Genomic DNA, 23,062 nt, shown 5'->3' on the forward strand with positions numbered 1-23,062 from the left:
ATTTGACAAGAACCAGCACCTGTTTATGATGAAAACTCTCAGCAAAATGGGCATCGAAGGAACTTTCTTTAATATAGTCAAAGCCATCTACCACAAGCCCATGGCAAGTATCATTCTCAATGGGGAAAAACTAAAAGCCTTCCCTCTAAGAAAGGGCACAAGACAAGGTTGCCCGCTTTCGCCACTCCTATTCAATATAGTACTGGAAGTCCTGGCCGTAGCAGTTAGACAAGAAAAAGATATCAAGGGCGTACAGAGAGGAAAGGAAGAGGTCAAGCTATCACTAATTGCAGAGGATATATACTATACTTGGAAAACCCTAAAGACTACAGAAAAGCTTCTAGAAACAATTAGTCAATATAATAAAGTGGCAGGCTACAAAATCAACACCCAAAAATCCATGGCTTTCTTATGTACAAATAGTGAAAGAGAAGAAAGAGACATTAAAAAAACAATTCCATTCACAACAGTCCCTCAGAAAATCAAGTACTTTGGAATCAGCTTAACCAAAGAGGTGAAGGACCTATACAAGGAAAATTACAAAACACTACTTCAAAAAATAAGACACTTGGAAATGGAGACACATCCCCTGCTCATGGGTAGCGAGAATTAACATTATCAAAATAGCAATACTTCCCAAAGCACTATACAGATTTAATGCTGTCCCTATCAGGATACCCATGACATTTTTCAAAGAAATAGACAGAACACTCCCGAAATTCATATGGAACAACAAACCCCCACGAATAGCTAAAGCAATCCTTGAGAAAAAGAAGATGGGCTTTCCACTGCTGCACGAGCATGATTCCAGAGGCCAACTAAACTACTTTGGGCACCAGTAGCTTGAAGAAATGTCTCTAGACTGTGAACTGAGCAACTGCCCCATGCGGCGCCAGGAGGGAAGGGTTTTTCTCTCTCCGCCCTTCCTTTCCAAGCACAGCATGGCAACCACCATTTTATGAACACAAAAAAGAGGTAGAGCTGGCAGCAATGGGATGCGCAGGAGATCCCAGGGTGAGAGTGGTACCAGCCCTGCCCTCCTCTGAGATTTAAGCGCAGCGGCCACACGTGTGCGGCCTTTCCACTGCTACACAAGCATGATCCCAAAGGCCAGCTAAGCTACTCTGGGCAACAGCAGCTCGCAGATATGCCTAGTCTAGCCTGTGAACTGAGCCACTGCCCCATGCGGCGCAGGAGGGAAGGGTTTTTCTCTCTCAGCTTTTCCATTTTATGAGCACCACAAAAGGGAAGTAAAAGCTTGCAGTGATGCAATTTCTGGCAGAAATTTCCCTGGACTTTGTTACTAAAATACAGAAATCCAAAACCTCACATCTCTTAATTGTCAGCAATGTAAAACATTATCAAATGGTTCCTTTTCAACAGGTCTGACTTTGGGGGGAAACTCCAAACAATAATAGTGAGTTTTTTGTTGAAATATTGAAGGTAATCAAAGTAAAGTGAAATCTATCAGCTACACAGGCGGGGGGCAGGGGTGAGGTATACTGGGGCTCCTGGTGATGGAAAATGTGCACTGGTGGTGGGACGGGTGTTGAGCATTGTATAACTGAGACTTAAGATTGAAAGCTCTGTAACTTTCCACATGGTGATTCAATTAAATAAATAAATAAATAAATAAATAAATAAATAAATAAAATTTAAAAAAAAGGAAAAGAAGATGGATGGCATCTCCTTTCCCAACTTCAAACTCTACAACAAAGCAGTAGTAATTAAAACAACATGGTATTGGGATAGAAACAGACCTCAGACCAATGGAACAGAGTTGAATATCTTCTCACAGACCACCAAAAATATGGCCACTTAGTCTTTGACAGAGGAGAAAGAAACGTAAACTGGAACATGGAAAGCCTCTTCAACAAGTAGTGCTGAGAAAACTGGATAGCTACCTGCAAAAAAATTAACTCTGACCTCTGTCTAATGCCAGGCACAAAAGTCAAATCAAAGTGGATTAAAGACCTCAATATCAGACATGAATCTATAAGGTACATAGAGGAAAATGCAGGCAGAACTCCCCATGACATTGAAGCTAAATGCATCTTTAAGGATGAAACAGCACTGGCTATGCAAGTGGAAGCAAACATAAACAAATGGGACTACATCAAACTAAGAAGCTTCTGGCCCAGATGAGACCCAGAGCAGCCACACACGAATGGCTCCTCTGCTCTTAAAAGACCATGATCCTGGAGGCCTACTAACTACTTTCGGCACTCAGCGGCTTCTTACAGAAATGCCTCTAGACTGTGAACTGAGCTATGACCCCATGCCACCACGGGAGGGGAAAGGTTTTTCTCTCTCGGCCTTTCCTTTCCGTGGTGCGGTGGCGGCAGCGGTGGTGGCTGCATGGGGACCACCATCTTATAGAACCCACTAACCAGAGGTACGAGCTTGCAATGATACAACTTCTGGCAGAAATTTCTCTGGACTTAATTACTAAAATACCACAAATCCAAAACCGCGCAGCCACACAACCTCATATACTCTTCATTCTCAGCAATAGAAAACAAAGTATCAAACAATGCCTTTTCAGCAGGTTTGATTGTTGGGGAAAAATTCCAAATAATAATAGTGAGTTTTCTGTTGAAATATTGAATGTAATCAAAGTATAGAGAGAGTAAAGTGAAGATCATTAGCCACACAGGTGAGGGGGATGGGAGGTATACTGGGGTTGTTGTTGGTGGAACATGTGCACTGGTGAAGGGATGGGAGTTTGATCATTGTATGACTGAGACTTAAAACTGAAAGTTTTGTAACTTTTTTCATGGTGATTCAATAAAAAAAAAATAGAAATATACACTGTTGAAGGGACCAGTGTTGGAACATAATATGGCTGAAATCCAATCATAAACAATTTTGTAACTGTGTATCTCACTATGTATCTCACTTTGATTCAATTTAAAAAAGAAAAAAAATTTAATTTAAAAAATTAAAAAACCTAAGAAACTTCTGCACTTCAAAAGAAATAGTGACCAAAATATAAAAAGAGCCCACAGAATGGGAAAGAATATTTACCCAACACCCATCTGATAAGGGATTGATATCCAGGATATACAAGACACTAGTAGAATTGTACAAAAAAAAAACCTCCAACCCCATAAAAAAAATGGGGAGAAGAAATGAATAGAAGCATCCTCAAAAAAAAAAAAATACAAATGGCCAAAAGGCACATGAATAAATGCTCCACATCACTAGTCATCAGGGAGAATCAAATCAAAACAATGATGAGATATCATCTCACACCACAGAGACTAGCACATATTCAAAAGGACAAAAGCAACCAGTGCTGGTGTGGATGTGGGGAAAAGGGGATGCTCTTTCACTGTTAGTGGAAATGCTGACTGGTTCAGCCTTTCTGGAAAACAATATGGACAGTCCTTCAAAAACTAGAAATTGAGCTTCCCTATGACCCCACAATACCACTTCTGGGAATATATCCCAAAAACGCAAAAAAGCACAGTAGAAATGACATCTGTACCTATATGTTCATTGCAGCACTGTTCATAATAGCCAAAATCTGGAAATAACCCAAGTGCCCTAGAACAGATGACTGGGTTAAGAAACTTTGGTACATCTACACAATGGAATACTATGCAGCTGTTTGGAGAGATGAAGTCATGAAATTTGCTTATAAATGTGTAGACATGGAGAGTATCATGCTAAGTAAAATGAGTGAGAAAGAGAGGGACAGACATAGAAGGACTGCACTAATTTGTAGCGTATAGAATAACATCACATGAGGCTGACACCCAAGGACAGTAGATACAAGGGCCAGGAGGATTGCCCCATAGCTGGAAGCCTGCTTCATGATCGGAGGGGAGAAGGCAGATGGAATAGAGAAGGGATCACTAAGAAAATGATGGCTGGACGGGGGATGGGGGGAAGAGGTTTACTGTGGTTCTTGGTGGTGGAATATGTGCACTGGTGAAGGGATGGGTGTTTGAGCATTGTGTAACTGAGACTTAAGCCTGAAAGCTTTGTAACATTCCACATGGTGATTCAATTAAAAAATAAATAAAAAGAAATAAAAAAGAAAAAGAAAATGATGGCTGGAGGAATCAGTCGAGATGGGAGATGTGTGCCGAAAGTAGATAATGGACCACGCATGATGACTTCTCAGTGTCTGTTGCAAGCCATAATGCCCAAAAGTAGAGAGAGAGTATGGGGAATATTGTCTGCCATGGAGGCAGAGGGAGGCTGGGGAAGGGGGGTATAACCAGGATACTGGTGGTGGGGAATGTGCACTGGTGGAGGGGTGGGTGTTTGATCGTTGTGTGATTGCAACCCAAACATGAAAGCTTATAACTATCTCACGGTGATACAATAAAATTTTAAAAAAAAGTAACAATAAGTCTCACAATGAGATGTTACTGGTGCCACTGGAGCAAATGGATGAACTTGTCAATTACTATAATAAAAATGTCTTGTAATTAGAATGTTTGTCTAAGAATTATACATGTATGTTAACATTTTGAAAATTATACATACTGGAGGATCTTATTCCAAAAATCTGATTTGGAGTATCAATGTAATCTATTTCTGTATTTATCAGTATTCTGGGAACCCTTTGCTTAAAGATATTTCCATCAAAGAAACCTTCATGAGCAGCACGTCTCTGCTGAGGATTGCAGGTCTCATATGCTCACTCCCTATCTGTGAGACTTAAAGCATTCTCTCAGATTTTCTTAGCTTTGACTCACAATGGCTTTACAATTCACACACCTCCACACTGGCAAGAACAAAAATAAATATATGCAAGTTGCTTATTCAACAGGATGGAGAGATAGTACAACGGGTAGGGCAGGCAGGGTGTGTGCCTTGCACATGGCCCCCAGGGTTTGATCCTTAGCATCTCATATGGTCCCCTGTGCATTGCCAGGAATATCCCTGAGGATTACTGTGTGGAGCATAAAAACAAAACAAAAAGCTACTTAGTAAATTAAACCCAAGGCAAAACCTAAGATTGTGCTCTCTTGTTGCTATAAGCCTTTGCTATATAGTCTCTCACTACATCCAGCATCTGAAGTGGTATCGGTATCATCATCATCATCATCATCATTATCATCATCCTGTTGATCATGGATTTTCTCGAGTGGTCTCACTAACATCTCCATTCGTCCTAACCCTGAGATTTTAGGAGCCTCTCTTTACTCGTCCTTTCCGATGGTGCCGCATTGGAGGCTCTTTCAGGGTCAGGGGAAATGAGACCCATAATTGTTACTAGTTTTGGCATATGAATACACCATGGGGAGTTTGTGAGGCTCTCCCATGTGGGCAGGAAACTCTCGGTAGCTTGCCAGGTTCTCCCAGAAGTGGTATAAAGTAGATCCAATACTAAATAATCAGAGTTTGATAAAGGCAGCCATTAATCTAGGAAGCCACTGGTCAGATTAGGTATTGATGTGAGGAATCTACAGAATCTGAAGTCCTAGTCTAAGATTTTTACATTAGTACCAATGTGATCCGAAAACTTTTGTACCCCCCCCAAAAAAATTCTTCCATTAGACAGAGTTGAAACTAGAAAAGTTCAAGACTAACCCCTCACCATAACACCTGTCTCTATAGACAACAGTTTAAATGATGCCAATCAGGAACAGGACAACCAATAAGTGGGAAACCTCAAGAAAACAACAAAACTATGAAATCCCAAGGTCTGGTGAAGAGTTCTACTCTGGACCTAGTCTCCAGTGATCACAAAAAACACAGAGAATTTCTCTTCACTGGTGATCATGAGATTTCCAGACCACCAGAAAGTCTCTTAAGGGTAATGGAGAATACAGAAGACAAAAGAACTGGATAGCAATAAATTCAACTGTAAATTGGTTCGAGGGGAGTTCTTTTTTTTTTTTTTTTTTTTTTTTGGCTTTTTGGGTCACACCTGGCGATGCACAGGGGTTACTCCTGGCTCTGCACTCAGGAATTACCCCTGGCTGTGCTCAGGGGACCATATGGGATGCTGGGATTCGAACCTGGGTCGGCCGCGTGCAAGGCAAACGCCCTACCCGCTGTGCTATCTCTCCAGCCCCTCGAGGGGAGTTCTTTAGTAGCCATGGAAATACCACAGACATTTTAAAGGGACCTTTCTATCCTTGCTGAGACTTCCAGAACTTAAAGGCACACAACTGTACTGATTTTTAATATCGTTCCTGCTAAGCATCATGATGCAAACTTTTGGAAGAAAAATCCCCACAGAGAATAGATAAGAGCCTAGAACTCTGGGATACGATCTTGAAAAAAATATTTTATATAACCACTGACTAGTGAGAATAAATAGTCCAAGACCCATGTTCTAAGGGGAAAATGGAGGTGGGAGGAGAACTGGGTCTGGAAACCACACCATGCCTAAACATCATTTGATAATATGAAAATTACTTTTTAATTTTACTAGACACTTCAGGGAATTGGAAATTCTATACAGTAAAAAATAATAGACAGAAAACTCATCAACAGGCCAGAGAGACAGCTCAATGCCTGGGCTCAATCTCTGGCATTCTTTTCCACTAAGTACTGTTAGGAGCCAGCGCCAAGCCAGAAGTAGCTCCTAGGTACTACTGGGTGTGGCCCAAATTTTTTTTTTAAAGAAATAAGTTAAAAGACTTTGTGGGCCAGGTATGTGGCTCAGCAATTGAGCACTTGCTTAAGGCCTGGGCTGGCTCTCTAGCACCACACACAAAAAATAAGTCAGGGAAAAAAATCAGAAATTGTATAGCTATACTACAAAACATAGAGTTAAGAAAGAAACTGAAATCATATAGGATACAATATTAAGTAGAGACAGAAAACATCATCTAAATAAAAAGATATCAGTTCTTCAATGATACAAAGTATATGTGTCTACCCTCAAAAACTGAAAATAACACATGTGAATACCACAGCCTAAAGTAAAAAACATGCTTTAAATATAGCTTAGTAAAAAATAGTTAAGCTCATATATGTATGTACTCCATAAAGATATGACATGGAAAAACAATGAAAATAATTATATTCAATAAATGTTATTTGGTTTGACTGTCAGATTAAATCTCCTAAAACAAATTATGAGTAAATCTTAATTCACCCATAGAATCTGTCAAAAACTTCAGCCCACTGAGTTGCCTTCTAAACACTATAGGACTCAACATTAGTCCTACGTGTGACAAACACAAACTATTCTACATAAATTACCTGTTTATCAGAGAGAAAGTACAAGAGTTAAGGCATTTGCCTTGCATATGACGTTACCCACCACAGCTCAATCCCTGGGCTTGACTACGTACGTCAACTGAACATTTCTGGGCATGATCCCTGAGCACAGAGCCAGGAATAGCCCCCTGAACACCACAGGGTGTGACAAAACAAAAATAAAAGTAAAAAACAAGATTACCTGTTTTTCCCCAGTAGAAGCACACGGAGAGATCTCAGAGTAGAAAGTCCACTAATTTCTTCGATCTGGTTATCATATAAATCCAAGAATATTAGTCTCTGTAGATTAGAAATATTTTGGATCCTAGTTATAAAATTGTGTTGAAAGTTCAACAAACGAAGGTGTTCTTCCCCATCGATAATAGGACATACAGTCAGCTTTTGCCTAGAAAATATTATTTAAAGTTAATTAGGTTCTAATTTGACAGCCTGCCACCTCTTACAAATATTACTGTTACAATCTTTAGCCCACGAAGAGAAAGGCAATAAAACCTCCATGAAGGCATCCACAAATGAAGCATCCAGTATATAACTAAATCATTTATTTAAAATCCAAACACTTTGATAATGGTAGTTATTAAAAACTGATTCTAAACTTTCATTGTATGAGAAACATCTTCAGTATCAATTATTTCACACTAAGTTGAGATAACATCAGAAAACACTGATATTGCCTTCTGCAATGGGGGTTAAGATGTCTCAAAGAACCAGGTCACAACATCAGAGAAAAGCACTGCCAGCAATGTAAAGAGCGTCCGGGCACAAAGCTGTCAGAGCAAAACAATACAAAGGGTCTCTCACAGTATCACAGATGCATGAGTTAAATGACTCTAAAGTAAAACTAAAAATTCAACTATCTTCTTTATATTTTTTATTTTGCCTTTGCTTATATTTTGGGGACACCTGCAGCTATGCTCAGAGGTGACTCACAAAAAAAAGGGTGCTCTGGGGACCATGTGGTGCCAGAAATCAAACAAGGGCCTCCCATATTATATCTCCCTTGCTCCCACCATTCACTTTTATGGAAAAAAAAAATTAACACTGAAGTCTATTAGTGCTAAGATAGTTCTTTAATGTCTCACTTTGAAGCACAGGTGGCAACCCTATATGGGGTTATGTAAATTTTTAATGTGTTTCAAAATAAACTCCTTTATGATCCCATTGCTCATTGATTTGCTCGAGTGGGCACCAGTAATGTCTGCATTGTGAGATTTGTTACTGTTTTTGGCATATTGAATATGCGACAGGTAGCTTGCCAGACTCTGCTGTTCGGGTGAGATACTCTTGGTAGCTTGCCAAGCTCTCCAAGAGGGGCAGAGGAATCAAACCCGGGTTGGCTGCGTGCAAGGCAAATGCCCTACCTGCTATGCTATCGCTCCAGCCCACTGATATGCCTAGGGTAACAAAATTTCTTCAAGCCATGAGTGGAACTAGTTTAAAAAACCCTGCTTTCATGAACATTTCCTCAGAAGCTTAGATTTTTTTAAGACAGGTTAACATCAGCAACACTAACCCTGCACACTGAAGGATACTCACAATGCTATGGGATAGAATAAAACCTAACAAAATATAGCTTTGTCTTTAGTTTTTTTAACTAAGTGTATCCAAAATTTTATAATATATTATACATGAAGTAAATATGTCCAGGGCATTTTATGCATTCTACTAACATAATAAAATATATGACTGATTCTAGTCTGAGTTTTTAAGGAAAAGGTAACTTTAGTGATCCATGTGAACAATGCCAAAAAGGAGATTAGAAATATTTCTTTTCAATAAAAATTCAGCTAATAAAATCTTAAAAGAAAATAAATCAAAGGACAAATGAAACTATGAAAGTTATTGGAATCTTCATAAGGAAAACAAAAATGATCAGCATAAGGAAATAAGCCAATGTTAATTGTTGACAAAGAAGTGTTTTAAAATATAGATGCTTAGGGCTAGAGAAATAGCACAGCAGGTAAGGTGCTTGCCTTGCGCACAGCCAACCTGAGTTTGATCACCGGCATCCCATATGGTCCCCAAACACTACCAGGAGGAATTCCTGAGCACTGACAGGAATGGCCCTCCCCCCCCCAAAAAAAACAAACAAAAATAGATAAAATTTAATATAGAGGTTTATGAAATTGGCTGAAAATTTAAGAACCCTAAAAAATATTAGGTTCAAATCTTCTAATGCATATTTAATATTTAGGATTTATCTTGTTCAAGTATGCCACCTTCATAGATCCCAAATTAAAAATTACAAGTATCATAGTTCAAGATTTATATTTTTGTGCATCATTTTAGAAAAACCTTAAGCTTCCCTTTCCTGCTTGTCTTCTTCTGTTTCTCGTAAATTAAATTTACTGACATCCTTAACTCTTAGTGCATTCAATTCTTGAATCAGTCTTAATTTAAATATGAAAAAAATTACTGATCCTCCCCTTACATAACCATGATGGCTTGAAAGAAATCCAGCTTATCATATTCTGAATTCAGTAACTAAATCTTACTACCCCATAACCCCGTAACACACTGCTGACCAAAATAGCAAACACACACCAATATCCAATGCTCTCCAGGAGAGAAGTTTATGCAATGCCTAAAAAATCTCAAGTTCTGTTCTTCCAGCCTATTACTGATGTCTCTGGACTACTGTTTTTGAAGGATTTGAGAGATGTAAAATATTCTGGAAAAGGGGTGATAGTAGAGCAAATAGGGACTAGCCTTGTGCATGGCCAACCCAGGTTTGATCCCAGAACCACATGTGGTCCCCTAAATCTAGAAGAAATGATCCATGAGCACCGAGCCAAGTCTAAGCCCTGAGTACCACCAGGTGTGGTCCATGAAACAAATATGATGAAAAAGAAAAGAATAAATAGCTACAGAGATACTATCCTGGAAGGGTGCTTGCCTGGCATGAGGGCTTGCATGTGGCTTGGAATACTTTTGCCTCTGTATTCCCTACTTGGTACTGGTAGGATGGCAGGGCTGTTACTCAGACCTAGCCTAACTCCCCACATAGCCTAGAATCAACCCTTCCAAGTATTTCTCCTCAGGGTTGGGTCCTATTCTTGACTCCCTAGTCTCCATGCTAAGAAGCTTCACAACTTCACAGACCTGCCCTTAAAAGATACTACTGTGATAACCTGGCCCTCAAATAATGATCCTTGAGTACCAGCCATGCTGACACCTGCCTTTCTTGACCTCACACCCTGGTACTGTAAAAATTATCCCCAAATTTGTGCCATCATTGTGATCCTTCCATTTCACAACCAGCTTCTGGAACAGAGAACAGAGTCAATTCCCTTGGTCCTGGCTGATCAAAGCATGCTCCAGCCAAAAGCCCACCATACCTTGGACCAACTTCCCAGGTGTCTGAGTCATTCTAAGCAACAGCACAAGAGCCTAAGTTCACGGTCACAATAATACAAACACTGATGCCTGTTAATACAAGTGCCATGAAACTGAAGGGCTGAGGTACTATTCTTGTCAGGACTTTTAAGGACTATGATACATATTACACCCCCCAAATTCCTCAAAAAATTAAAATGGCATCACATTGAACTTAGTCCTAGACTAAGTTCCTCCCCACTTGGGGAGTTCCTTTTCCTTTCTCTTCTATTTTTCAATAAACTTTTCTACTTTCAAAAAAAATGTTATTAACAAGTTATAGAACTGTAGCACTGTCATCCTGTTGTTCATCAATTTGCTCCAGCAGGCACCAGTAACATCTCCATTGTGAGACTTGTTGTTACTTTTTTTGGCATATCGAATACGCCACGGGTAGTTTTCCAGGCTCTGCCGTGCGGGCGGGATACTCTCAGTAGCTTCCGAGCTCTCCAAGAGTGACAGAAGAATCGAACCTGGGTTGGCCACATGCAAGACAAATGCCCTGCCTGCTGTGCTATCACTCCAGTCCACTAACAAGTTATAAATATTAGATAGCATAAACTCTCAAAAACCAACAATAGTGCAAAGATACCCTGAAAGCTAATACCCTCTTACATTACTCTATAAAACAATTACGTTATACCCTCCAAAGAGTTTTTTAATAATTACAGACATAAAATGACAATTTGCTCTCAGAATGCACCATTTTAAGCTAAGCAGTTTGCTTACAATTTTTGACATATATAAAGTGTTTAGCTAGAGATATGCACCACCAAGACAGTTTCTCCTTGGACAGAGTATGAAGGCAGGGTTGGAATCCTTCATCTTCCTTTCTGTTATAGATAATTCCCTGTATTTAAAGATCAGGATCAACAATATAGTCATTGGTTCTAAATTTTTATTATTCTGCTCTGTTGATGCTTTATTCTTGGGCTGAATAAAACTCCTGGTGTTTGTAGAATTCAATATAGGTAGAGGTAGACAGTTAGTCCAGCCAGTAAAATATTTGATATACTAGAGTGTAGTAATTGTTAAAAAGTAAAACAATGCTAAGAAGGGAGCAGGAGACTGTCTGGGAGGAGGAGGCTGAAGCACTGGATAGGGTGATGGGGGAGGGCATTCCTGAGAGAAATATGTCTGAATAAGGATCAAACCATAGATATGTGGAGAAGCAGCATTCCAGGCAGAGGGAACAGCAAGGAACAAATGACATACAAAGCACTGAAATGTCAGTTGGTGCATTCAGGGGCAGCAAGCAGTGTGTGGCTGGAGCATAATATATGGAAGAGACATAAGAAAAAGATGGAGTTATAAAGTTAACAAGAAATTTGACAGGATACGGCCTAAGAGCCCAGGTGAAGATCTCATTATAAAGTATTTTCTACCCTAAAATCCATTTTCATCACTGTCATATTTTCAGATTGGCATGTAACTCTGATAAGAATATAGCCAAATTCTTTTACATTCCACACATATAAAATTCCTCCCAATACCCTTAAAAGGATCAATTTTAAAATGGGTAAAAATTACTATATAGAGATTAAAAAAAAAGCAGAGTTAAAGAACAAGAAAAAGGATGGAGGAGACACTTTTGCACCTTTAAAATCTTATACCATGTCTGATATTATCTAGTCAGAAAAATAAAATAGCATGAAATAAATTGTCCTCACCTTTCTAGAGTCAACCTGTCTGAGTAAAGAATTTTCTCTTCGGAAGAACGTTGAAGAATGGGAAAGGATGGCATTGATGAACTCACCAAATTAATATGATCACCTATTGAAAATGACATACAAATTACTTGATTAAGAAAAAACTTTAAAATCTTGGAATTTAAGTCACCTTATATTTGAAGAACTCTGACACCAACAAATATCTTGTCTAGGAAGTACTGTTTCCATTGCACTCCATATCTGAAATGGCTGGATTTGAATTTGTCTATTTAGTGCTCAGACCTAAAGTATGTGTTATATGTATACCAAATATTTTTTTCCTTGCCTTACTGACTGGTTGAAAGCACAGGATATTTCAGTGCTGCTGTTAACCCTTCAAACTCCTGATCCCTAATGCTAAATTTTAAATCTCTTGTAACTGAGACGATAGTCCCTCATTACCCGATACATTTGGGCCAGCACTATGACAGCCCGGCCGGATTCTGGATTTTGAAGGTATCTGAATGGCAGAATCTCCAAATGCTGATAAGGAGCTCATGGCAGGTTTCATTTCCAGCCCACATAGTTCTGTCTCGTTTGTTGTGGATGAGATGCATGATGACTTATTACGAGGCGAAGGACTTATTACTCTTCCATCTCCTTCAAAATATCAAAAAGTTTATCACAAAGCTACACAATACACGACTTTGCTACAGGAAATATATAGAAGGCAGTTTTGGAAAGCAAATTGTAACACCACTTTTTCTTTGTAAGAACAGATACTATTAGTAGAGAGAACTGCAGAGTTTAAAATGAGTGTCAGTAAGTCCTGTACACGTGTAGATGGATTCACAAGAGTACAAAACTGCCCCTGGATATTTATAGGCTTCCAGTTAGATGTTGTTCCTGCCATTAGGTAGTCTTTAATCTAATGAGTAAACAAATTAATATATGCAAAAATATGCAAAAGTGAACAGCAAAAATAATATCTACTTCTATATTCAGATCTAAGTAAGCCTACTTATTTTTCACTTAATGCAGATGGGTATAGATGGGTTTGAAGGGAGGTGGATACCTACAAGGATGCAGACCACAGGGAGAGGCTGAGAAGCTCCAGAAATTAGATAAGATTTGAGAAACAGATCTCAGGTGTTAGTACTCCCTATGCCAAGGGAATGACAAGGGAAATCTACTAAATTTTTCTATGAATAAAGAATACCTAAAAGCAGCAAGTAATGTTGAAGGGAGGAAAAGCTATAAAAAAGAACCTAAGGTTACAATTGGATTTTTCTGCTGGATTAAGATGACCAATAGCAATTGGATTAAGCTGACCAATAAGGCAAAAAGATGAAAACCAAATGTACAGAGTTAATATATACTTGGGAAGCCATCAGACAATGATAACTCAAATACAAATTTCATATAGGTCATAGTTATAAACCACGTAACATTTGCTAGATTTTCCAGGTCTGCAAAGTATAAAATGCCACATACCTAACTTCTTCAACAAAATAATCAATCCTCTCTCACTCTCGCTCTCGATCCCTCATTTTAGGCATTAGGGCTGGCTCGACAGCACAGTGGGCAGGGCGTTTGCCTTGCACACGGCCAACCCGGGTTCGATTCCTCCACCCCTCTCAGAGAGCCCAGCAAGCTACCGAGAGTATCTCGCCCGCACAGCAGAGCCTGGCAAGCTACCCATGGCGTATTCAACATGCCAAAAAACAGTAACAACAAGTCTCACAATGCAGATGTTACTAGTGCCCACTCAAGCAAATCGATGAGCAATGAAATGACAGTGATACAGTGACAGTGATGGTTATGGCAAGCTACCGAGAGTTTCCAGCCTGCATGGGAGAGCCTGGCAAACTCCCCATGGTGTATTCATATGCCGAAACCAGTAACAATGATGGGTCTCATTCCCCTGACCCTGAAAGAGCCTCCAATGTGGCACTGTTGGGAAGGACGAGTAACAAGAGGCTTCTAAAATCTCAGGGCTAAGACGAATGAAGACGTTACTGAGACCGCTCGAGAAAATCCACGATCAACAGGATGAGGATGAGGATGATGATAATGATGATGATGAAGAAGAAGATAACTAACAATGTTGTTCTAGAGTATAAGCATTCAGAAACGACATCATGTTCTGAACTGGTTTTGCGACGTGACTAACTATAAGAAGAATTTCCAATAAATGTTATTTGGCAAATTTAGAAATAGAAAATTAGAGTCAAAAAAAGACTACCAGGGGCTGGAGTGATAGTACAGCGGGTAGGGCATTTGCCTTGCACTTGGCCAATCCGAATTCAATTCCCAGCATCCCATATGGTCCCCCGAGCAGCACCAGAAGTGATTCCTGAGTGCAGAGCCAGGAGTCAGCCCTGAGCATCGCCGGGTGTGACCCATAAAGCAAAAAAAAAAAAAAAAGACTACCATAAGAATTAACTAAGGAATGATTTACATTAAAGAAAATATTTCACACAATCAGAAATGCTATTTATAGTATTATAAATATATCATATCATATTTATTGAATTTAAAAGTAACTTAACAAATATATCATATCATATTATTGAATAAAAGTAACTTAACAAAATAGCACTGCACTGTAGCACTGTCATCCCACTGCTCATCGATTTGCTCGAGCGGGCACCAGCAACGTCTCCATTGTTAGACTTGTTGTTACTGTTTTTGGCATATTGAATACGCCATGGGGAGCTTGCCAGGCTCTGCTGTGCGGGTGGGATACTCTCGGTAGCTTGCCAGGCTCTCCGAGAGAAACAGAGGAATCGAACCCAGGTCCGCTTCATGCAAGGCAAACACCCTACCTGCTGTGCTATCACTCTAGCCCTTAACAAAATATATGTTGGATAGCTAAAATCAGACCTTAACTTTTCCTGCTAGCATCCAACGATTTTTTATTTTGTAAGACTTCAAGTCAATCCTAAATTTAAGAGACAAACTTTGAAAGATGTTAAGAAGCAAGAAGCCAGAAAGGCATTTCAGGGATTTAGGTATTTGACTTGCATGGTTCAATCACCAGGGTCCCATGTGGCTCCCTGAGTAATGCCAGGTACAGCTTAGAGACCCTTGAGCATGACAGGGCCTGAGTAACGTCCCATCCATGAAAGGAAACTGACCCTTGAGTTGGAAAGACAGCTATGAAATAAATCAGATCAGATAAGATAGTGTTTCTCAAAGGATGATCCACACAACATATCATTACAATCACCGGAGACATTATAAAAGTGCACATTTCCAAATCCTATCCGAGGAGCGATATAGCACAGCGGGTAGGGCGTTTGCCTTGCTCGAGGCCAACCCGGGTTCAATTCCTCTGCCCCTCTGGGAGAGCCTGGTAAGCTACCAAGAGTATCTTGCCCACACAGTAGAGCCTGGCAAGCTATCCGTCGCATATTTGATATGCCCAAAACAGTAACAACAAGTCTCAATGGAGACATTACTGGTGCCCAATCAAGCAAATCGATGAGCAATGGGATGACAGTGATACAGAGATAGTAATCCAAGGCCTTAAAAAAAATCTGAACAGGGAAGGGTCAAAAATAAGTGATTCACACTAAAATTTAAGATTGTGATATGAATGTTACAACTATACAAAGGAAGAGAGGTTTCCTTTTCTGCTCCTAATTTCCCCACTCTATCCAGTGTCTTCATTTTCACTAAATGAAGAGTATGTTCTCGTACTCTTATCCTCATTAATAAGCCATTAGCCATTTTAAATTCAGTTTTAATCCTTTTTTAAATACAGTATTTGGAGCATTCTTTCCCATTCTTTGGTGCATAGCCCATCCTAAGCTAAAATATAACAGTTTTTTAATAATAAATAATCTACTGTATATATAAATCCAATCTGATTAAAACAAATACCAAATCAGTGATAACCACTGAGCCACTTTATTTTCTATCCAAGTCTATTTAGATTTAGAAAACTAAAAAAAGCCAAACAAACAAGCAAAATAAACAGGTTAGAGGTAGGGTGGGAAGATGTGAGGATAGGAGTTTGGTCCCTACCCAGATGTGTTCAGGGCTTACTCTGGCTCTGTGCTCAGGAACCACACTGGCAGTGCTCAGAGGACTATGTAGGGTACTAGTGACTGAACCTGGGTCATTTGCATGCAAGGCAAGAGGCTTACCTGTGGTACTATATCTCCAGCCCCCAAGATTCATAAAATTACCCAAAGAAGATTAAACCATGTATGATTTCTATTCACTGGTAGTACCTTGTCTGCTAGAGTAGTTTCTTTCAAGGTCATGTTGTAAGAGTCGACCAGGAAATGGTGATGCTTCTTTATTTAGCCTGAATTCAACCTTCAAAAGAAAAGCATTATTTTAAAAAAATGTGAAAAATAATTTTAGTACTGAAAAAAATATATATAATAATTAACACAAGTTACAACACAGATAGACCTTAATATCATACTCAATAAAATACATAATGCCATGTAAAACATAATTTCATCAAGTCATGAAATCCGGAGGAGGCAAATAGAGACACAAGGCAGATTTCTGGTTTTAAGGGGGGAATCAGGAATACCTGCTTAATGGATATAAAAATTCCTTTTCAGATGATGCAAAAACTTTGAAACTATATATAGATGATAAACTGTACACTGTTCTAAGTGTATTTAATGCCACTGATTTGCCAAATTTAAACTAGCTAATGATAAATTTTTAAGTTGTGTATTACACACATATGTCAAAGTCCAAATTTTTGAGGTCAGAAGAAACCATGTCCAATTCTAAAGTACTTACAAGTATCTTCCATACCCTTTCTACAAGTAAAATGATTAAAAGAATTTTTTTTCATAACATAATCCAAACAAAAAAACATGAATGAAATTTTGTTGAAAATTTTGGTTTTTATCTTTAGAATTATATTAGAGTCTAGTTAAACATAGAATTATCTACTTAAAAGATATTAACCTTAAATTATTATTTTAAATGAATTAAAATTACTTATTTTAAATAATGATTGATAGGATTACTGAGAAAACCAAGTTTTCAAAATGAGCCATAAAACATCTAAATACATATCTTAAAATACTCATGATGCTTCTATTTAATTTGTACTATAAATATGATATCATTCATATGTAACCTAACATACATAAGGTAAGGCTATTTTCTCAAAACATAGCTACACAAGAGAAAAATGAATAATTTGGGAAAAAATCAGATGAGGCACAAAGTTCTAAAACAAGTTTTAATGGTAGAATAGGATTTTTCCAGTGAACTTAGCAAAGCTTTGGAGGAAACCCATTCTGTCCAATAAAGAGGGTTTTCAAATCAAACTAAACACTATTCACTCTAAATGATAAAGGAGTCTTCTTCCCAACTATTTGTTTTCAGCCACATAGTGAAATCAATAATGAAATACTGCATACTCATCTTGTAGTGTATTTCCAACCACCCTACGAAGGGCCTTCCTTCCCCTCCTTATTCTGCCATCTATAAACTCTAGCCTTTGGATACAATTCATCTTATGACATCTATTTGACAATTCTTAGTGGGAAGGGGATGAATTGTAACGGTTGGAGATTCCAAACTGGTTAAAGGAAGAAACATTGTATTGTATCCTGGAGTTGTGCTAGATGAGTAATCTGAATTAGTCTGAAGCTACAAACTCTGAGAGCCCTGGGTTACATTAACAAGTATTTTAGGCAAAAGGACTCTCATATTCAAGTAACTTCTAAGTAGCACTAACCTGGATATATTGCCACTGCTAATCTGTGTTTTCTCCCATGATACTAAGTAGAATGTACAGACTGTTTTCCCCATGACCACATTTTATCCATTCTAAGATTCCATCAGTAGTACCACAAACCATCTAAACCTCTACCAAGAAAGAACTTTCTCAGTTAAATTATGATGTGGCATCTATTTGAAGGATTCTTATTTTTCACAAGTCAAAACAAAAATTTCATTTAACTGGCTAGAAAATATCCAATTTTCATTTTTTTTGCCTTTTGTGGACAGAAAATTTAAATTAACTTTACATTGGAGACCAAAGTTACTATCCTGCGGGGGGCTGGAGTGATAGCATAGTGGGTAGGGCGTTTGCCTTGCACGCGGCCGACCCGGGTTCAAATCCCAGCATCCCATATGGTCCCCTGAGCACCGCCAGGAATAATTCCTGAGTGAAGAGCCAGGAGTAACCCCTGTGCATCGCCGGGTGTGACCCAAAAACCAAAAAAAAAAAAAACAACAACAAACAAAGTTACTATACTGAAAATGCCTGGCTCAGATTCTACTCTTAAATCATTCTATTTTTGTAGAATATAAAACAATGTCCCCAATTTAAATATAAATCTGGGGCTGAATGGATACAGGTAGGCCATTTGCCTTGCAAGTAGTCGACCTGGGATTACATCCCCAGCATCCCATATGGTCTTCCCAAGCCCATCAGGGGTAATGGTCCCTGATGGCAAAGCCAGGAGTAAGCCCTGAACACCACCAAGTGTGGCCCAAACACCAATTAACTGATTAATTTATTAATTAATCAATTAACAAATCTATTCAAATCTTACTTTGTTTCTTTCAGGAAGCGACGATGTCTGAATAACAAGATGAAGCCCACAATTCACCTGCAATGTAAAAATCAAACCATAAAACATGCTCAATACCCACACACCTTTCTCCCTAGAATAGGATAAAGACAGACGTATCAACAACAACAAAGGAATCGAACATAAGGGCTTGCTTTTTTAAAAAAAATTTTCCCCGCTTCTGGTAAACGATTCTTGGGGGAAATTGGCTGAAAACAATCAAAAGGTTTCAGGGAAGGTTCCAAAATGTCTGCAGCGATTGGAACTGTCTGCTGGGCACCTCGCGCGGTTGACACCTGGAGATGTCGCGATCAAAAAAACGCGGCGGGGCGAGGAGCAGGGAGCGGGAGCGCCGGTGCGGACAGATCATTTCCTCAATCCAGCCAGAGGAAGGAGAGGGTGGCGGCCTCGACATCTGCACGAACCTGGGTCTCGCCGAGCCGCCCGCCCCACCTCCGGGGGCGCCGCGCCGCAGCCCCCCGCAGCCGCGGCCAGACAATAGCTCCAGCAGCCCCAGCATCAAGCCCATCATCACCTCGCACCGGGCGCCCGCCGGGGACGACGAGCGCGCGACGGGCAGAAAGAGAAAGGAAAAGCCCCCAACCTACGTTGTTTGCTGAGCGGCCAGAAACGGAGCGGTATTTCCCGGGAATCATGGCAGGAGACAGTCCAGGCTCGGTTAGCGCGGCCTTGGAAGCGACGCCGCGGCGGAGATTCAGAAGGGACCAAAGGGGGTCATCTCCCAGGCAACCGGCTCAGGGGTTGCCATGGAAACCACCACTTCCGGTCTGGTCCTCTCCCGTCCGCCGGCCGAGCGCGTCGTCAGCGGCTCGGGTTTAATTGGCGGAGGGTGCGGGGGGCGCCGGGGGCCCATGCGCCTGCAGCACCTCCCCGTTCTGCCTGGCCGGCCTCGGGAGAGCGGGGCGGGAGTGCGGGCGGCCCCCGGGAAGAGGCCGAGCCCCGCGGGAGCCATGGCAACCGCCGCTTCCGGTCCGCCCGGCCTTCCGGCCCGCCCCGCTCCGCCCGCGCCAAATTTGGATCCCGCCGCCTGCGCCGCCCGGGTAGGGGAGAGAGAGCAAAGAGACGGGTACCCGGCCTTCGGGGTCCCCCCGCGGCACTTCCGGCGGCCGGGCGGCGGTGGGGGGCCGGCCGGCGCGGCGCGGCGAGGACGTGGGCGCGGGGCCTCGCCGGGCCGGGGGCCGCGGGCAGGGGGCGTCGGGCGAGGCGGCCGCGCAGGGCGCGGGCTCCGGGAAGCCGCTCCGCCGCCTCCCAAGGGCCGGGGCCGTGCGGATGCGCTGGGGCCGCTCGGGCCGGGGCCGCCGCGCCGACAGGAACCGGGCCGGGGGCCGCTCGGTCATGGGCGCGGCACGTCTCTTCGGTTAGCCCGGAGAACCCGCGCCCGAGCTCGTGCGGCGCCGCGCCCAGCCCGGCTGGAGGCAGGGGGCCCTGGCGGGGCGCGGGGAACCACGTGGACTCACTGCCCTGCCGAGGTTTCCCGTGGCCTCCTCTGAAAGTAGGGGCGTGCTTACAGGCGAGCTCCAGAATTCTGCTGAACAGCTTGGCCATGACTTAGTTCTTTAATTCCTCCTGTCTCAGCATCCGTTGCCCTTTCCACGAGAGTCGCCTTCAATCTCTGACCCCCAGTTGTTAAGTTAGGGTTTGAGCTGGGTGAACTCCAAGCATGGGAGTTTCTGACATTATGCATGACATACCGCAGTCCACGCGGGGAAAGGTCAGCAGTTTCCATCAAAATGGTGAAGGAGGGAAATGAGAGCTACTGCTGAAGACAGCTCGGCGCTCGAAATGAACGGTGACTTTTCGCTTCTAAACGACCCTCGACCCTCAGGACTTCAAAGTGATCCTGGTGACCTGAATTAGCCCTCTTGGGAGCATTTGTTGCACTTATTTTACTTATTGCCACTGCTGCTTTATTCTCATTTTCCCTCTCGAAGGCGGCACCCCTGTTTTCACTAAGATTATCAAGCTTCAGCTCTATCACTATTACAAAGTTGTTAATCAGATCTAAAAGATTTCTGGAAATGGGAAGAAGCTTTCACCAGGAAATCAAGGAATTTATAGAATTTTATAATTGAATCTTCAGTACTCATCTAGTTCAAATACAATTCATACACAAGGAAGCCACAATAGGAGATGAATAATTTGCTCAAAATCTATATAATCCATTTTCTGGGTCTGCTTGCCAGACCAGTACTCTTTTCTACAATTTTGACCTTAAAAAGTCATTGGCAGCAGATTATTTTTCTTAGTAGCAGTAATTAGAATAGCAAGAGTCATAAATTCAACACTTTAATATTACATAAACTATACTAACAAAAAATTAAATCTAATTTTTAATTCAAAACAAAAAAAAAGTCATTGGGATAGATAAATTAAAGACCCTCCAATGGCATCGTGCAACTATGTGATAATGGGCAAAACTGCACAATTTTTAAGTCACTTCCTATTCTGTCTGCCTGTACCACATTGGTTCTAACCAGGTCCACTGTTCTGTTGCTCACAGTGCTCACGTGCTGGGGTCATGTTGGTCTTTTCAGTTATTGAACAATACTGTATAACCCGTCTAACCAATAAGCCTTTACGTTCTGTTCTAGGTACCGCTTAGAATTATGCCCCTCATCCTCAGTCATCAATTAACCCCTGTCTTTATAAATCAGTTCAAACAGGGGGGAAGTAGCTCAACGGCCTGAGTTCATGCCTGGCATGTACATTGTCCAGGCTTGATTCCTAGCAGTACATCTGCCCACAGCTCCACTTGGGGTGGCCCTCGTGACCCTTATTACTGCTGTATTCAAAAACCTGAGTCAGCCTGCAACACAGTATCAATAGGAGTGGCTCCCAGAACCCTTTAGCACTGCTTGTGAGGCCCCCAAGAGAAAATTGAATCAATACCATGACCTTTAATCAATACCATGTCCTTCCGAATTGACCTTATGCATTCCTAGTCTCTATATAATTCGTATGTTTCAGTAGTACTATACTTCAGTAGAACTCAGGACAGTTGTTAATAATTGTGTAGTCTGCCCAGTTTGTCCCGAACATTAGAATGTAAGTTCCCTGTGAGCAGAGATATCAGATTTGTTTATAATTGTATCTCTAATACCTAGAGAAATATTTTGAAAATTTAAGGAATTCAATAAATGGTTATGAAATTATATGACTATAAAAACAATTTTATGCTGTCATACAATTTTCAATCCTCTGCCAGTTTTGTTTCTCATCAAATTATAATACCAATCAACACACCTTACTTCCTTGGAATCATAATAATCACTGCCTGATTAATCACTGCAATCTTCACTCAAGCACCTCTATCTACATCTATATGCAAATATAAAATTGTATTTTAAGAGATAGATATCAACATATGTCATAACTTATGCCATTTCTGCACAATTTTACCACCAATTAAAAATAGTAAAGGCTGGGGCAGGATCGATAGCTGGATCGGATACCTTGCACACGGCTGACCCGGGTTCGATTCCCAGCATCCCATATGGTCCCCCGAGCACTGCCAGGAGTAATTTCTGAGTGCAGAGCCCTGAGAGCATTGCTGGGTGTCACCCAAAAAGCAAAAAAAAAAAGTAAAGGTTAACGAAATAACCGAAAGTTTTATAATAGAACATTCTTCACTGAGAGCCAGAAAAGACACCAAATATAGCTAATAAGTCTATCCAGTCAACATTTCTCATAGTCCATATTACATTAATATGCTTGCTGTATTATTAGGTAACTATATATGGGTTCCAATAACAGTTTACAGACATGTAAGGAATTTTATCTAACCATTAAGAAAAGAAATCTTGCTATTTATAACAATGAATAGAGCCTAAAGGCATTCTGGTAAGTAAAAAAAAAAATCAGAGAAAGAAATAGTCTATGACACTGTTCTAGGGGGTTGGAGTTACAAGAAGATAAATGTATACATGTTCCATGTCTAGGAAGCTTAAGAAAAGTTTATGGGCTGCCTAAAAGAAGAAAGTAGACTGAAGAGCACCATGCACTTTGCTTCATTCAGATGTCATTGATTTTTCTTAACTATTAATTTTACATTATTTTTTAACCAACTACATTTTTTTAGCTATTGTAGTATAGCAAATGTACAGTAAAATGCACAACTCACATCATCAAATTATCACAAACTGAACATGTGTAACCACTTCTCAGATCACAAAGACAGCATTACTGGCAATCTAGGAGTCCTTGTACCACCCAGTCCCAGCACCCACCCACCTCAAAATGGTTAGGTTCCTGAAGAGA

The 23,062-nt window shown here is 40.7% G+C and overlaps 1 protein-coding gene across 5 annotated transcripts in view; it reads right to left on the minus strand.

Annotated features, from left to right (window-relative positions):
- The window catches only part of LRRC49 (leucine rich repeat containing 49), a 135,198-nt gene extending 115,328 nt beyond the window's left edge, over positions 1-19,870 (minus strand). The window contains exons 1-6 of one of the 5 annotated variants that reach the window (XM_004611716.2): positions 19,393-19,870; positions 18,767-18,823; positions 16,460-16,547; positions 12,681-12,878; positions 12,240-12,342; positions 7,376-7,579 (exon numbers count right to left, since the gene is read on the minus strand). In XM_004611716.2, coding sequence (XP_004611773.1) covers positions 7,376-7,579; positions 12,240-12,342; positions 12,681-12,878; positions 16,460-16,547; positions 18,767-18,823; positions 19,393-19,440 — 698 coding nt within the window. In that variant the 5' untranslated portion in view covers positions 19,441-19,870. Of the gene's footprint in view, positions 1-7,375; positions 7,580-12,239; positions 12,343-12,680; positions 12,879-16,459; positions 16,548-18,766; positions 18,824-19,209; positions 19,275-19,392 lie in introns of those variants that run through there. The other 4 variants (XM_004611717.2, XM_055131493.1, XM_055131494.1 and 1 more) reach the window with 4 other exon arrangements.
- Positions 19,871-23,062: the final 3,192 nt, after the last annotated feature.

This window comes from Sorex araneus, chromosome 3 (genome assembly GCF_027595985.1).
Source record: "Sorex araneus isolate mSorAra2 chromosome 3, mSorAra2.pri, whole genome shotgun sequence".
Lineage (NCBI taxonomy): Eukaryota > Metazoa > Chordata > Mammalia > Eulipotyphla > Soricidae > Sorex > Sorex araneus.